General features: G+C 46.1%; 1 protein-coding gene across 10 annotated transcripts in view; it reads right to left on the reverse strand.

Moving 5' to 3' along the window:
• LOC123767971 (sulfotransferase 1C4) overlaps positions 1 to 17,036 on the reverse strand; it is a 53,653-nt gene that overhangs the window by 12,030 nt on the left and 24,587 nt on the right. For all 10 annotated transcript variants that reach the window (XM_045758194.2, XM_069306550.1, XM_045758193.2 and 7 more), the window contains 4 exons: positions 15,631 to 15,776; positions 11,369 to 11,570; positions 4,504 to 4,630; positions 1,245 to 1,411 (listed from right to left, as the gene is read on the reverse strand). In XM_045758194.2, coding sequence (XP_045614150.1) covers positions 1,245 to 1,411; positions 4,504 to 4,630; positions 11,369 to 11,570; positions 15,631 to 15,776 — 642 coding nt within the window. The remainder of the gene's footprint in view (positions 1 to 1,244; positions 1,412 to 4,503; positions 4,631 to 11,368; positions 11,571 to 15,630; positions 15,777 to 17,036) is intronic.

The following is a 17,036-nucleotide window of genomic DNA, read 5'->3' on the forward strand; positions in this document are numbered from 1 at the left end:
ACCTAATACGGAGAAGAGGAACCGAACTCAAAAAGAGACCGGGTCCATCACAGAGGCAAAGTCCGAGTCTTGCAGCAGGTACGTCCCCAGGGTCTCCCAAACCTCGCAGGGAAAATCTGAGAGGTGAAAACCCTCTGGAAAGTTGAAGCCGTGAAACCCAAAGGAACCTGGAAATAAACACGTGGAGGGGGGGGGGGGGGACCATTGAAACTGTTTCGAATGTTCCTTCATCAAATTAGGGATCGAATGGAGCCCCAAACGCCCCAAGCAGACTCCCCCCATGCCCAAGAATACTCTAAACCAGACTCCATGGCAGAGCTGTTCTCCACCCTAGAACAAAAGCCAGAGTCCAAGGGAAAGGCATCAAAGAAGGGAGCCTGCTGGTAAGACCCAGAAGCCTCGGTAGGAGAAGCAGGCTGTAAGGCCTCCATCCCCTCATCGAATGAGGCAGCCTCTGGAGCTGCCCCATTCATCTCAGTCTCCAACTAAAGTTTCATCTCTCTCCTGCCCCCGAGTCTCATCTCCAGCATAACCTCGCTCCGACTCCGAAACCCTCAGACGTTTGGGAGCCGGCAGCCGGGGGTGGGAGGAACAGGGTGAACCACATCAAAAAGGGAAGGACTCAGGGGGGTGCATTTGAACCAAGGTCAAAGCGACCAACGCCCCTAAGTCCGGGTCCCTAAAACCAAAACGGTGCAGCCCCGGGGCATTCGAGCGGGCTGTAAACTTAAGTGAAGGCTGTAACCCTTCACTTAAACTCACTTAAAACGGAAGTGAAAACCCGAAAGCCCCAGGGAAGATAATCCTGAGACCCAAGGGAAGTACTTACTGGGCGCCTAGGGAAGATAACCCCTAAGTGCATGCATCCCGAAGTACTGGTACTCCTGCCAACGCCCCAACACATAGCAGGCATAACCACGGGGGTAAAATCCTGACAGGAAATCGAGGCCAGAATAGACGTCAGCCCCATTGAGCTTCAGTCGACGAACGACTTTAGTTTAGTGAGGCGAGGCGCCCCCTCCCTGGGGTTACTCTCGCCTTTTTCAGAATATCAGGAGAGGTTTGGAGTTCAAGTGATTTATTGTAGAGCAATGTAGTGATGCAACCGATGCTCTGGGTCTGATTCAGACCCAGACCCACTGATGCTGTAGGTGACAGTGGGTGTCTGTAGGTGACAGTGGGTGTCTGTAGGTGACAGTGGGTGTCTGTAGGTGACAGTGGGTGTCTGTAGGGAGGTGACGTACCTGCTGTAGCTGGTGTTGGGTGAGTGAGGTACCAAGGAAATTGTTCAGTTTGTGCAGTTGTCCCATAATGTCTGTCTTGAGGTCCTCGTAGAACAGGAAGAGCATGTTGGGATGCTCTCGCTTCACCCAGGCCTCCCGTACGTGCTCCAAGTATGGACCGTACAACACTGGAAGGAACAGTAAACAAAGTAAACCATTGTGACACACACCAGAGCATGTACAACATCAACTAAGCTCCTAATATTACATGATCTCAATCTCAGCAAAATATTTTGGCAACAAAAGATCCCCCTCTTCCCTCCAATGATAGAAACGAAATGTGCGAGTAAAATTGGTTGACACGGCAGACAAACACTTTATGAGGCTTCACACTACTATGTCAACAAGGGCAGGGGGGAGGGAACTCACTAGCAACACCGATGCTAGTGTCTACCAAGAATAAGGAAGATAGAGAAAATTATGAGTTACCACCGGGAGCAAGTGACAATTGAACAAGTATTTGAAAACATGTTGGAAGTGAATCATTAATCTACATTAATGATTTCCAAATGTCTTCCAACACCTCAAACTAATTATATTTGCCGATGATACAACTTTCATTTTCTCCAGTCCTGACCCGCTTGCTCTAAATGTCACAGTGAATACTGAACTAAATAAAGTCCATCTTTGGCTAACTGCTAACAAACTCACCCTTAACATTGACAAAACTTTCTATATTTTGTTTGGTAATAAATCCTCAAATCAAATTAACCTAAGAATAAACACTATACAAATTAGTAGCAAAGTAGATGGTAAATTCCTTGGTGTCCTCATCGATAACAAGCTGAATTTCCAGGGACACATTCTAAATATAGCAAAAAAAGTTTCTAAAACTGTTGGCTTTCTAAGATCAGATATTATGTACCCCGCCCTGCCCTGGTGACGCTCTATTACTCTCTCATCTATCCATATCTCAACTATGGTATTTGTGCTTGGGGTTCTACTACCCAAGATCATTTACGGCCTCTAATTACTCAACACAAAGCTGCTATTAGGACAATATCTAACTCTGGCCCCAGACATCACTCGGTACCCCTACTTAAATCTTTGAATATGTTAGATATTAAGTCACTGCACATTCTCTCCTGTGTACTCTATATATTTAAAACTCTGAACTGTAATGCCAATCCTGACCTTAAAAGCTTCCTAAAAGGTTGTAACAGAACCCATGGGCACCACACCACAAACAAATACCTATTTGATATTCCAAGAGTACGACTTAATCAAACTAGAAATGCTCTACAAATCAAGGGACCCAGAATGTGGAATGACCTTCCCAATCATGTCAAAGGCTGTACCTCTCTTAACCAGTTTAAGAGAAAAACTAAGTACTATCTAATTAACTCCATGTAACCTACCTTACCCCTAAATGTCAACCAAAATCTTGCTGTTTTCAAACAATACTGTTTGTTGACCAACTTGTATAATTGCTGATTTCTGCCATTTCTCCCCCCCCCCTTTTTTTTTTTTACCTTTTTCAACTAAATTTATACTTTAATCTCAATTAGTATCAAGTTTTAGTCTAAGAGGGGGTTATTTTCCCCACACCTTGCCCGAAACGCTATGAGTATTTAGGTATTCTATGGACTAGCTCTATATATAAATCCAACATTATGTTTGCACCTCATTTTCAATGTATGTACCTGAACTGAATTTTATTCAGGTGACCTAAATAAACATTTGAACTTTAATATGAATTTGAATTTAAGATGAGCGATGTCAAAGGCATCAGATTTGCCAAGGACATCAACGGACATTTAACACTAACGGAATGTTGGGAAAGTAAGATTTCTGATCATTCTGAAATTCTGGACATTTTCAAGCATATTGAGTCATTGTATGTTAGTGTCTTGTATTAGACTATTTTAGTTTATTATCAGCCTATATGTAAGTTTTTATTTATTTATTTATTTATTTATTTACTGATTTATTTACTGATTTATTTATTTATATACAAGAAGGTACATTGGGTTCATGAGAGTACAGAGACTTGAAGTTATACATTCTTGTATAGAACTCGTAGCGTTTCGGGCAGGTCCTTAATCTAAAATATAGTTTTAAGGAGGTAATTTCTAGCAAAATTATAAAAATGTTTACAGGTTCATTGTAAGAAAGTATAAAAAAATACATCATATATGAAATTTGACAGAAAAAAGTAGGAACATTAAAGTAAATTTAAGGATTCTCCACAGGTACATTTTAGCATAATTTGAGGATTATTGTAAGATATAATGTAACAAACTATGTGTATAACATGATATAAGATAACAACAATGATTACAATGGTGAAGTTGTATGGCATTGGTACATATATTGGGGGATTGGGTAGCACTAGATACAGTGCGACTTTCAAGCACAAGGTAGGAAAGTATGAAGATGAAATTAGGAACAGTTTGGTTTTATTTTTGAATAAGGCAAATGTTTGACAGCTTTTCAATTCATTAGGGAGTGAGTTCCATAGACTGGGTCCCTTTATTTGCAAAGAATGTTTACACAGATTAAGTTTGACTCTGGGGATATCAAAGAGATATTTATTTCTGGTGTGGTGATAATGGGTCCTATTACATCTGTCCAAGGAGAGTTTCAGAACAGGGTTTGCAGCTAAGAAAAGGGTTTTGTAAATGTAGTTGACACAAGAGAATGTGTGAAGTGAGGTTATGTTTATCATGTTTAGGGAGTTAAACAAACAAGGGAGCTGAGTGTTGTCTGAAAAGCGAGTTTGTTGTTGTTCTGATAGCAGTTTTTTGCTGGGTGATGATGGACTTGAGGTAGTTTGCAGTGGTTGAGCCCCATGCACAGATACCATATGTAAGGTAGGGATAGATTAGCTCGTAGTATAGTGAGAGGAGAGCAGAGTTAGGTACATAATATCTGATTTTAGAGAGTATACGAACTGTTGTTGAGACTTTCTTGGCTATGTGTTGTATGTGGGTGCTGAAGTTGAGTCTCTTGTCTAAGTATAGGCCGAGGAACTTTCCATCATTTGATATTGATTGTATAATATATATGTATCTGTTGAGTTGTGATAATCAAGGTTGTGACTTTTGGTTGAATTAATCTGGTTACTATATTGTAGTTCTAATATGAATTATAAATAAAGTTTGAACCCTGTCTTGATTTATGAAGTCAAAAACATTATAATAAAGTCCAATGTGTTTCATGTATGAATGTGAATAAAATAATACATGTCTGAGAACAATAAACTGGTGACAGAACTCACAGTCATCATCAATCAGGAACTGGACGAACTGGTTGAAGGAGCCCACGAAGCCATGGGCGTTAAATATACGACTGTGGTGATAGTAAGACATGCAGACATCCTTGGGGTTCCTGGCCACATACACCACCTGCAGCATGGACCACATATTGGTCAAGAAAAATGGTTATCAAGGAATAAATATGGTTGCAAACACCTCTACGGAACAACATAGCTTCTTAATATGCTATGATAGTTCCACTGAAATATGCCATACTCTAGATTTTTGGTTCTTAATCTTTACTACAAGTCCAATCACTTTGATTTTCAAAACTTAAACTTTCAATTTAATTAATTTATAGAGCCACGATTAACTGTACTAGTGAATAGAATGATAAACCGTATCTCCACTTTAAATCCTTTTTCGTTCATTTAATATCGTCTAAATTAATTGACTGCATTACGAGAAAATAATTGTTGCCGTATAAAACATTTATTTATGACGTAAATAGTCGTCATACTCCATTTCCTTCATATTATTATACTCGGGATCCCAGCTTTGGGAGCTGTTGCGCATGCGCCACCCGAGGAGGAAGGAGAGAGACGCACGAGAACCGCCATTGTATAGGTGTTCTGAAGTTGGCGTATATGACATCGGTCTAAATTTGGAGCATCTGGCTACCTACAGGCTCCAGACTGATTCTGCAACTTCAATTATTTACGGACACCACGTTCGGCAGGGAAGAGAAGTATCCTTAAGTGATTTTACAGGCCTTTAAAATTTAATTAGGTTATTTCCCTGTCGTGACGACGTTTGACAACATATAATCCTACGTAAGTGTACTGTAGATCGCCAAATCTATTTAGAATTGACTATTAAATGAATGATTCTAGGGTTTGGAGTGGAATTTACGTAATATTTGTATTTCAGCTGGAGTACCAACGCATGTTTATGTGTTTTTCCTGCCCGAAACACTTTGCGTAATAGTGGCTTTAGGCATTGTATGTACTAGCTCTATCTATAAATCCATCAATATCTGTATCACCCCTTGTATGTATGTACTTTACCTAAATAAACATTTGAATTTGAATTTGCATGCGAGACAGCAACGTCTTCCACGATCACGTGGTTCCTCCAGTAGCTGTACAATAAGTTTCCCTCTAGGGGGGTAGATATAGCCTAAGCTACTCTTATCCCTTTGAGATGTATATTTTTCTTGTCTCAATAAACATACTTGATATACGACTTGCGAGACTCACACTGTCATACTTACTCAACAGATAAGCTGTCTTTCTCGTTTCTAGAAGACAAACATTGCATTTAACTAACCATTGTATAATTTATGATTTATAATCTATATACATGCATTTCTTATTTTTATCACGTATTCAATTTATTATACATTACATGCATTACGTAGACTAACCTTATAGAATAACCCCCCCCCCCCCTCCAAATGTATTCACCTAGTTGTGTTTGCGGGGGTTGAGCTTTGCTCTTTCGGCCCGCCTCTCAACTGTCAATCAACTGTTTACTAACTACTATTTTTTTTCCACACCACACACACACACACACCCCAGGAAGCAGCCCGTGACAGCTGACTAACTCCCAGGTACCTATTTACTGCTAGGTAACAGGGACATTCAGGGTGAAAGAAACTTTGCCCATTTGTTTCTGCCTCGTGCGGGAATCGAACCCGCGCCACAGAATTACGAGTCCTGCGCGCTATCTACCAGGCTACGAGGCCCCTTAGAATTTTATACAATTTACAGTTCATTAATTGCATGATAATAGAATCTTTAGAATTGAATTGCATTTAATCATAGAGATCCATAAGCCACTGGTTCTCTCATTTAGAATAGTATTCTGGTCCTTCGAGCATATTAGAATTAAACATTATTTTATTAGCATATAAACTAGAGATAGATTTTCCCAACATATTTTATGGTTCTTTGAACCGGGATCTTCGTAATCAATTACGAACCAGTATAATTAGTAGAATATAGCCAGAAGTTAGGCTGTCTACAATCCATTAATCTATTATCCCTGACAACATTATACGCTTTAATTAAGTAGTATTTTCAGGAGCTAGGATATAGAATTTATCATCCCTGATAACATTATTCTTTTTAATTAGGAAGTATTATCAATTGCTAGGATATAATCATAGAATATACGGCAGTATACCTGCATATCTGCCACACATATGAAGAATACCTGCCGACAGACCATGCTAGTGTGGGGGTGACTGACCATGCTAGTGTGGGGGGTGACAGACCATGCTAGTGTGGGGGGTGACAGACCATGCTAGTGTGGGGGGTGACAGACCATGCTAGTGTGGGGGTGACAGACCATGCTAGTGTGGGGGGTGACAGACCATGCTAGTGTGGGGGGTGACAGACCATGCTAGTGTGGGGGGTGACAGACCATGCTAGTGTGGGGGGTGACAGACCATGCTAGTGTGGGGGGTGACTGACCATGCTAGTGTGGGGGGTGACAGACCATGCTAGTGTGGGGGGGGGGGGTGACAGACCATGCTAGTGTGGGGGTGACAGACCATGCTAGTGTGGGGGTGACAGACCATGCTAGTGTGGGGGGAGACAGACCATGCTAGTGTGGGGGTGACAGACCATGCTAGTGTGGGGGGAGACAGACCATGCTAGTGTGGGGGTGACAGACCATGCTAGTGTGGGGGGGGGGTGACAGACCATGCTAGTGTGGGGGGGGTGACAGACCATGCTAGTGTGGGGGTGACAGACCATGCTAGTGTGGGGATGACAGACCATGCTAGTGTGGGGGTGACAGACCATGCTAGTGTGGGGGGGGGGTGACAGACCATGCTAGTGTGGGGGGGGGGTGACTGACCATGCTAGTGTGGGGGTGACAGACCATGCTAGTGTGGGGGGGGGTGACAGACCATGCTAGTGTGGGGGGGGGGGTGACTGACCATGCTAGTGTGGGGGGTGACAGACCATGCTAGTGTGGGGGGGGGTGACTGACCATGCTAGTGTGGGGATGACAGACCATGCTAGTGTGGGGGTGACAGACCATGCTAGTGTGGGGGTGACAGACCATGCTAGTGTGGGGGTGACAGACCATGCTAGTGTGGGGGGTGACAGACCATGCTAGTGTGGGGGTGACAGACCATGCTAGTGTGGGGGTGACAGACCATGCTAGTGTGGGGGGTGACAGACCATGCTAGTGTGGGGGTGACTGACCATGCTAGTGTGGGGGTGACAGACCATGCTAGTGTGGGGGGTGACAGACCATGCTAGTGTGGGGGGGGGTGACTGACCATGCTAGTGTGGGGGTGACAGACCATGCTAGTGTGGGGGGTGACAGACCATGCTAGTGTGGGGGTGACTGACCATGCTAGTGTGGGGATGACAGACCATGCTAGTGTGGGGGTGACAGACCATGCTAGTGTGGGGGGGGGTGACTGACCATGCTAGTGTGGGGGGGGGGTGACAGACCATGCTAGTGTGGGGGGTGACAGACCATGCTAGTGTGGGGGGGGGGGTGACAGACCATGCTAGTGTGGGGGTGACTGACCATGCTAGTGTGGGGGTGACAGACCATGCTAGTGTGGGGGGTGACAGACCATGCTAGTGTGGGGGGGGGTGACTGACCATGCTAGTGTGGGGGTGACAGACCATGCTAGTGTGGGGGGTGACAGACCATGCTAGTGTGGGGGTGACTGACCATGCTAGTGTGGGGATGACAGACCATGCTAGTGTGGGGGTGACAGACCATGCTAGTGTGGGGGGGGGGTGACTGACCATGCTAGTGTGGGGGGGGGGTGACAGACCATGCTAGTGTGGGGGGTGACAGACCATGCTAGTGTGGGGGGGGGTGACAGACCATGCTAGTGTGGGGGGTGACAGACCATGCTAGTGTGGGGGGGGGTGACAGACCATGCTAGTGTGGGGGAGGGGTGACTGACCATGCTAGTGTGGGGGGGGTGACTGACCATGCTAGTGTGGGGATGACAGACCATGCTAGTGTGGGGGTGACAGACCATGCTAGTGTGGGGATGACAGACCATGCTAGTGTGGGGGGGGGGGTGACAGACCATGCTAGTGTGGGGGGTGACAGACCATGCTAGTGTGGGGGGTGACAGACCATGCTAGTGTGGGGGTGACAGACCATGCTAGTGTGGGGGGTGACAGACCATGCTAGTGTGGGGGGTGACAGACCATGCTAGTGTGGGGGGTGACAGACCATGCTAGTGTGGGGGGTGACAGACCATGCTAGTGTGGGGGGTGACAGACCATGCTAGTGTGGGGGGTGACAGACCATGCTAGTGTGGGGGGTGACAGACCATGCTAGTGTGGGGGATGACAGACCATGCTAGTGTGGGGATGACAGACCATGCTAGTGTGGGGGGGGGGTGACTGACCATGCTAGTGTGGGGGGGGGGGTGACTGACCATGCTAGTGTGGGGGGGGGGTGACAGACCATGCTAGTGTGGGGGGGGGTGACTGACCATGCTAGTGTGGGGGGGGGGTGACTGACCATGCTAGTGTGGGGGTGACAGACCATGCTAGTGTGGGGGTGACAGACCATGCTAGTGTGGGGGGGGGTGACAGACCATGCTAGTGTGGGGATGACAGACCATGCTAGTGTGGGGGGGGGTGACAGACCATGCTAGTGTGGGGATGACAGACCATGCTAGTGTGGGGGGTGACAGACCATGCTAGTGTGGGGGGGGGGGTGACTGACCATGCTAGTGTGGGGGGGGTGACAGACCATGCTAGTGTGGGGGGTGACAGACCATGCTAGTGTGGGGGGTGACAGACCATGCTAGTGTGGGGGGGGGTGACTGACCATGCTAGTGTGGGGGGTGACAGACCATGCTAGTGTGGGGGGTGACAGACCATGCTAGTGTGGGGGGCGACAGACCATGCTAGTGTGGGGGGTGACAGACCATGCTAGTGTGGGGGGTGACAGACCATGCTAGTGTGGGGGGCGACAGACCATGCTAGTGTGGGGGGTGACAGACCATGCTAGTGTGGGGGGGGGGTGACTGACCATGCTAGTGTGGGGGGGGGGTGACAGACCATGCTAGTGTGGGGGGTGACAGACCATGCTAGTGTGGGGATGACAGACCATGCTAGTGTGGGGGGGGGGGTGACAGACCATGCTAGTGTGGGGGTGACAGACCATGCTAGTGTGGGGGGTGACAGACCATGCTAGTGTGGGGGGGGGTGACTGACCATGCTAGTGTGGGGGGGGGTGACAGACCATGCTAGTGTGGGGGGTGACAGACCATGCTAGTGTGGGGGGTGACAGACCATGCTAGTGTGGGGGGCGACAGACCATGCTAGTGTGGGGGGTGACAGACCATGCTAGTGTGGGGGGTGACAGACCATGCTAGTGTGGGGGGTGACAGACCATGCTAGTGTGGGGGGTGACAGACCATGCTAGTGTGGGGGTGACAGACCATGCTAGTGTGGGGGTGACAGACCATGCTAGTGTGGGGGTGACAGACCATGCTAGTGTGGGGGTGACAGACCATGCTAGTGTGGGGGTGACAGACCATGCTCGTGTGGGGGTGACAGACCATGCTAGTGTGGGGGTGACAGACCATGCTAGTGTGGGGGGTGACAGACCATGCTAGTGTGGGGGTGACAGACCATGCTAGTGTGGGGGTGACAGACCATGCTAGTGTGGGGGGGTGACAGACCATGCTAGTGTGGGGGTGACAGACCATGCTAGTGTGGGGGTGACAGACCATGCTAGTGTGGGGGTGACTGACCATGCTAGTGTGGGGGGTGACTGACCATGCTAGTGTGGGGGTGACAGTCCATGCTAGTGTGGGTGTTACGACCCTGGGTTCCTCAAGTGGAAACCAGAGGTCAAAATTGAACTAAATAAGCTACGTTAGATTAGCAAGACGCAAGTCGATGTGTGTCTGTTCGTATCTTCCCTGCCAAACGTAGGACGAATCTTGTTGCTCACAAGCATTCAAACTCTTGAGCTTGTTGTGGATTAAGTATAACATTGTTATAAGATTAACTACCCTGAGAACGAGGAAAGTAACAATATGTTGCATAGGGGAAGATTTTTAATGTGTTTAGCTGCACGATCAATTAGGCTCCTCCCGGCACCACCACAATGCGGGAGGCCTGAGCTGGTCGCTGCGAGCGTTCTTCTCTGGCTGGCGTTCGTGGTGTCGAGACTTACTCTGTGGCTGCACCCCTACTCTCCTCCTCTTACTTATTTCCCCTACCTTAAGTTCCTGTACTATTAAGTTAAGTACGGTGTCTTTTAAGTGTGCCTACTCTGGTAGTAACGATTGGTGAGACCTGGGGATAGTATTTGCCAGTGTTTTGGGTACCCCCAAGTGTTGTGTTTTGGTATTAGGGTACCACGTGGTCTCACTACCCTAAGCTGCATCAAGCTTCAGTGCTTATCCAGTAGTACTTTACCCTAGTTTGTTGACAGTGTAAACCTTGTATCCTGTCTATGTGGACCAAGGCTTTTAACGTAAGATAGTGTGGTAAAGTAATTATTATTATTGTTATTGGTGTGAGTGTATATGGGGGGTTGTTAAGGGGTTAATAAGTAAGTTAGTAACGGAGTATCCCTTCTTCCTGTGTGGGAGTGCTAGGATCAACCTCTAGTCTGACATGGTCTAGTAGCAAGTTATTATTACTGTGGATAGTTTTTTTGGGGGGCCGGGCCTTTTAGTTCTCCCATATTTGATAACTCTTAATGCTTACTATTGCCCCTACATCCAGATAATACTAGGCCCCATAGTACAGACACCTCCCACAATATTTAACAGTGGGGGTGACAGACCATGCTAGTGTGGGGGTGACAGGCCCCCTGAGTATATACATTGAAAAGTAAGGTACAGGTGTGTATGCAGCACAGGTTACTGACCTTAGCAGTGTCAAGGAGGTCTGGGGTGAGGAGAGAGGGTGGAAGGTGGGTCTTCATTGTGCGTGGATCAGGAGCGACCTCCGCCAGCTGCATGACTATGCCCTCCTGGGGCTCCACCCCCGGAGCCAACTTCTGTAGGTGAGCTTCCAGCAAAGCACGGAATTCATTGGCTGATTGACCGAGCTCCAGCAACATGTCCATACTGAGAAGCAAATGGGAAGACAGGTGAGTACGTAAATTGTCATACACTGATAATGCATTAATACATTATTACAGTATGCTGAAGAATAGTTGTAATAACACTTGAAAATGTTGCTTGTTGAGTTTGGAGTTATTGTGTGCATTAGATTTGACCTTTTAAAGAAGTTTGTGGATTTATATACTCGAAATCGCTCAGTATTTTAAAGGTTTCAAAGAGCCTTCTCATGTCTGGTTTGCAGTGTTTTCAATAATTCACTACAACTACAAGTTTCAAATGAAATTATTTCTATGACACTCAATTATCACATTATCCTCTACCCCAGAACGCAAAGGAACAGACGATGTGGTGTCATCTGCTCCTTTTCACCCCGACACCTCCTGCAGACGAGGAGGTGTCGGGGTCCAAGGACTCGAAACAGTTGCGAAACTGAGAAAGCGGAAGAGGGCGAGAAGAGGAATGCAACACACAAGCATAAGACATGCCAGAGAAAGAGGGAAGACAGCGAACCTGGCTTCTTGGCTCAGGAAAAGACAAATCATCACGAAGGAGGGTGGCTTCCTCAAATTTGTAGTGCACACATGCTCGGGAGAAGGCAGGGTGGGCGTCACCGCAACTGTTGCAGTGAGCTTAGGAAGAAGGGCACGGCATCTTAGAATGACTTGAGGTGATTGTCACCAAAAGGGGCATAGAAACCCTTCACTTTTTGCACCTGAAGGAACCATGCCCAAGTCTCCAGCACCTGCAACAGAGGCGAGGAGAGATGTACTCCTGAACGGAGCATCTGGCACCAGCAAGAATGACGGAAGATGGAAGGGACCGACTATCAAACGTGACCTTTACACGCGAAGAGGCTGACGACGACCATGAGGTGGTCGAGTGACGCATCAATCTGGAGGATAGAATGCCCTTGGGCCTCAAGAACACGTTTAATATCCTCGTGGAAGTCTTTCAGTTCCCTGTCACCAGTCGCAACATGGTGCAGGAGAAGAACTGTGCCAATGCAGGCATTCAACCAGGTATTTTTGGAGATCTGAACAGGGGTCTCCCCGACGCAGGACAACGAAGCCAAGCGGTCAGCCGCTTCCTGAGAAGAGACTGCAACAAATCGGATACCAGTACAGTTAGGGTTAAAGGTGACAAAAGTATACAAGAAATCAACATGGTGTTTTTGGAGGAATAAATCATCAGGACAAGTAGGGTCAACATGACTAAAATCAAAATACGCCACGTGGCAGGACCAAACAATGCCTGAAAAGAAAGAGATTGGGAAGGAGTCGTGCGCGTGAAGTGCGATTTGTTGACTAGCAGAGCTATGGGTGGTGCAAGGGCATGAGCGGCACTCTTATATACCATATATACTATTTCACTAATGTTTGCAACTTTGCTTTTGAGTGAGTGAATTATGGATATAATGTCTGTCGGGCTGACTGGTAAAAAGAATAGACTTAAGATAGCTGCCGGTGAAGTATGTGGTGACATATGTCTGGGTTTCTGGCAAGGTTAGCACCAATTGAGGAAAAGAAGCTATTCAAGCTTCTTTTGTAACTTTGGCAATCCTATGTTTTTTCATATTCGTGTTTCTTGTCGATTGCTTTGATTCCCCCTGGCTCACAAGTATGCCACTTGTGAGCCAGGGATTATTTCATCTCTTGGCAGTTACTTGCTTGGTGAGGAGAAGAGAGTGAGTGTTGTAGAGGCTTGGAGTTTTAGAAAGGAAGATGTTGGCTAATGAATTTATATCCTGTGTATTGTTGAATTCAGATTCCCAGTTTATATTGTGAAGTGCATTTGTGAAATTGCCTATTTCTGTTTTGCAGTGTGGCCTGAAGGTAAGTTTCTTGGTATCTGATGGTGTTATGTTCATGTTTGCTATGAGGAAGGTAAGACAGTGGTCAGTTGTTCTGTCAGTGATTATACCAGAGGCAAGAGGTGGCTGTTAAGTTTATCCATAAGTGATCCAAGGTTGTAGTGGATATTTGAGTGATTCGGGTGGGCTTGGTGATCGTGGGGATTAGCATACAAGGAGTTCATGCTGTTTAGGAAGTACAGTATTCGACTGTTTTGTTGACAAAGGTCAGTGTTGAAGTCACCTCCTAGGGTTATGCGAGTTTTGTGGAGTTTATTGTTTATAATTAGATTCCTTAGGTTGCAGGCGATGAGTCACAATAACGTGGCTGAAGTATGTTGACCAGACCACACACTAGAAATTGAAGGGACGACGACTTGAGAATGGTCCAGGACGGACCGAAACGTCGTCGTCCCTTCAATTTCTAGTGTGTGGTCTGGTCAACATTCCTTAGGTTATCTGAGAATGCAGCTGTGTTAGTAATGGGAAATCTATAAATAGCTGCAATAGTTAAGAGGCTTTAAGGGATTTTCCAATTATCGATTCATGCCATTTTTCTAAATTTGACGTAAGGCAGCCCGCTCACATGAACAAAGGGCAAAATCCATTCCAGGCATCTGCCAAACCCCCCGTATATGAATGTGTATATGAATGTATATATGAATGTATATATGAATGAATATATGAATGAATATATGAATGAATATATGAATGAATATATGAATGAATATATGAATATATGAAAAGCAATTTACACGATTCGCAACTGATGACGTTCGAACACTTTTCGATTTTTGCCCGAAACGCTACGCGTACTAGTGGCTGTACAAGAATGTAACAACTCTTGTATATATAAAAAAAAAAAAAAAAAAAAAACAAGTGCTTTCCTGGCGGCTTTCGTTCGAACCACGACCCTGTGAATGCTTCATCCACGTACTACATATTCAAATAACTGCCAACAGAACCTAAACACCTAAGCAATGCCTAAATATGCACAGTATGCTTATATATATATATAACGATATTAATTTATATTTGAGAAAACTCCTATTTTGAGTGAACATGTTAAAATGGATGAATGCAGTCTTGGGGGTTCGACTGCTGGATGGAATGGACTTGGACTGAGGAAGGGGTTACATAAGGCTAGTTGGTTGATTACTTCAATATAAAGATATGGCACAACACTGGCCATCTCCATGACACTCAACACTGACACGTCAGGATTCTGATAGTCTGCTCAACTGGAATGGTTTCTTAAATATTAAAGTCAAGAGTTCACTTACCTCGTTTTCATATTCTTTTAGGACCCTGGCAAAGCCTTCGTCTGGTCCTGGGGACTTCTTTGGTTTTAATTTTTGTTTAATGACTTCCTTCTTTGTAATGACTAAAGATATAAACTTGTCTTCTTCATTACCTATATACTTTATTTGTTCAGGTTTTCGCAAAACAAACTTTTCTCTAGTAAATACCGAGACAAAGTATTTATTTAGAATGTCACTCATTTCTTTGTCATTATCAGTTACTTGACATATTTTCCAAATAGGACCAATCTTCCCTGTAGTCTTTGTTGAAAGACTACAGAGAAATCTTTCAACATCTAGAGATAACTAGAAGAAACATTTGAGTTATGTATGCCTGTCCAGCCATATCCATTTTGCTTTTTGAACCTATTCTGTAACCATTTTTGACAATATTGTATGATAAAAGTTTTCTAGATACCCTTTCCCATTTTGAATTTACATATGAGTAGCCTTTTTATAAAAGGCTTCATATTTGCTGAAAAAAATATTTTGAAAATCATTTCATATTTTTATAACCCAGGGACTTAACCCGCCAATCACACACCGAAAGTACGACGTTGGTACAACGTTCGAACAAGTTTTAACACTTCCTAACCAGTTATAACAACCAATATAGCAAGTTGTAACAACGTTCTAATACGTCATAAACACGCTAAACCAAGATGTAACAACTTTATTACAAGTTGTAACAAGCGGAAAATAGAGACAGTTTCGGTTTGTGTTTCCAGGGTAAGCCCCTGGGTTATCCATTTTGTCATTATTATTCATTCTAATTCATTTGCATGGTGTACTACATTCCAGTGCTCTAATTACAATTTAATTAAATGAGTTGTAAGTAGAATCTGCATCAAAATCCCCTCTGACAAGTCCCAAACTTCCAGGCTAACATCAGAGGACAGTCACACACACTCACTCTATGAAGGGGCAGCGGGCGTTGACTGGAAGACGGGCCATGGGGTGCTTGAGGTCCGGGTTGTTCCTCATGGTCCATACAATCTCCTGCATCCAGGTGGTGCCACACTTGGGGTACGTCATCACCACAACATCACTCCCTCGGAACTGCCAGAGAAACACTTCTTTACCGCCCTGATACAAGGTCTGGTCAGCCAGGTCCTGTAACCCCTGTCTTAGTCAAGGTCTGGTCAGGCCAGGTCCTGTAACCCCTGCCTTAGTCAAGGTCTGGTCAGCCAGGCCCTGTAACCCCTGCCTTAGTCAAGGTCTGGTCAGCCAGGTCCTGTAACCCCTGCCTTAGTCAAGGTCTGGTCAGGCCAGGTCCTGTAACCCCTGCCTTAGTCAAGGTCTGGTCAGCCAGGCCCTGTAACCCCTGCCTTAGTCAAGGTCTGGTCAGCCAGGTCCTGTAACCCCTGCCTTAGTCAAGGTCTGGTCAGGCCAGGTCCTGTAACCCCTGCCTTAGTCAAGGTCTGGTCAGGCCAGGTCCTGTAACCCCTGCCTTAGTCAAGGTCTGGTCAGCCAGGTCCTGTAACCCCTGCCTTAGTCAAGGTCTGGTCAGGCCAGGTCCTGTAACCCCTGCCTTAGTCAAGGTCTGGTCAGGCCAGGTCCTGTAACCCCTGCCTTAATCAAGGTCTGGTCAGGCCAGGTCCTGTAACCCCTGTCTTATTCAAGGTCTGGTCAGCCAGATCCTGTAACCCCTGCCTTAGTCAAGGTCTGGTCAGGCCAGGTCCTGTAACCCCTGCCTTAGTCAAGGTCTGGTCAGGCCAGGTCCTGTAACCCCTGCCTTAGTCAAGGTCTGGTCAGCCAGGCCCTGTAACCCCTGTCTTAGTCAAGGTCTGGTCAGCCAGGCCCTGTAACCCCTGCCTTAGTCAAGGTCTGGTCAGGCCAGGTCCTGTAACCCCTGCCTTAGTCAAGGTCTGGTCAGCCAGGCCCTGTAACCCCTGTCTTAGTCAAGGTCTGGTCAGCCAGGTCCTGTAACCCCTGTCTTAGTCAAGGTCTGGTCAGCCAGGTTCTGTAACCCCTGTCTTAGTCAAGGTCTGGTCAGCCAGGTCCTGTAACCCCTGTCTTAGTCAAGGTCTGGTCAGCCAGGCCCTGTAACCCCTGCCTTAGTCAAGGTCTGGTCAGGTCCTGTAACCCCTGTCTTATTCAAGGTCTGGTCAGCCAGGTCCTGTAACCCCTGCCTTAGTCAAGGTCTGGTCAGCCAGGTCCTGTAACCCCTGTCTTATTCAAGGTCTGGTCAGGCCAGGTCCTGTAACCCCTGTCTTAGTCAAGGTCTGGTCAGGCCAGGTCCTGTAACCCCTGCCTTAGTCAAGGTCTGGTCAGGCCAGGTCCTGTAACCCCTGTCTTAGTCAAGGTCTGGTCAGCCAG

The sequence above is a fragment of the Procambarus clarkii genome, chromosome 58, assembly GCF_040958095.1.
Source record: "Procambarus clarkii isolate CNS0578487 chromosome 58, FALCON_Pclarkii_2.0, whole genome shotgun sequence".
NCBI lineage: Eukaryota > Metazoa > Arthropoda > Malacostraca > Decapoda > Cambaridae > Procambarus > Procambarus clarkii.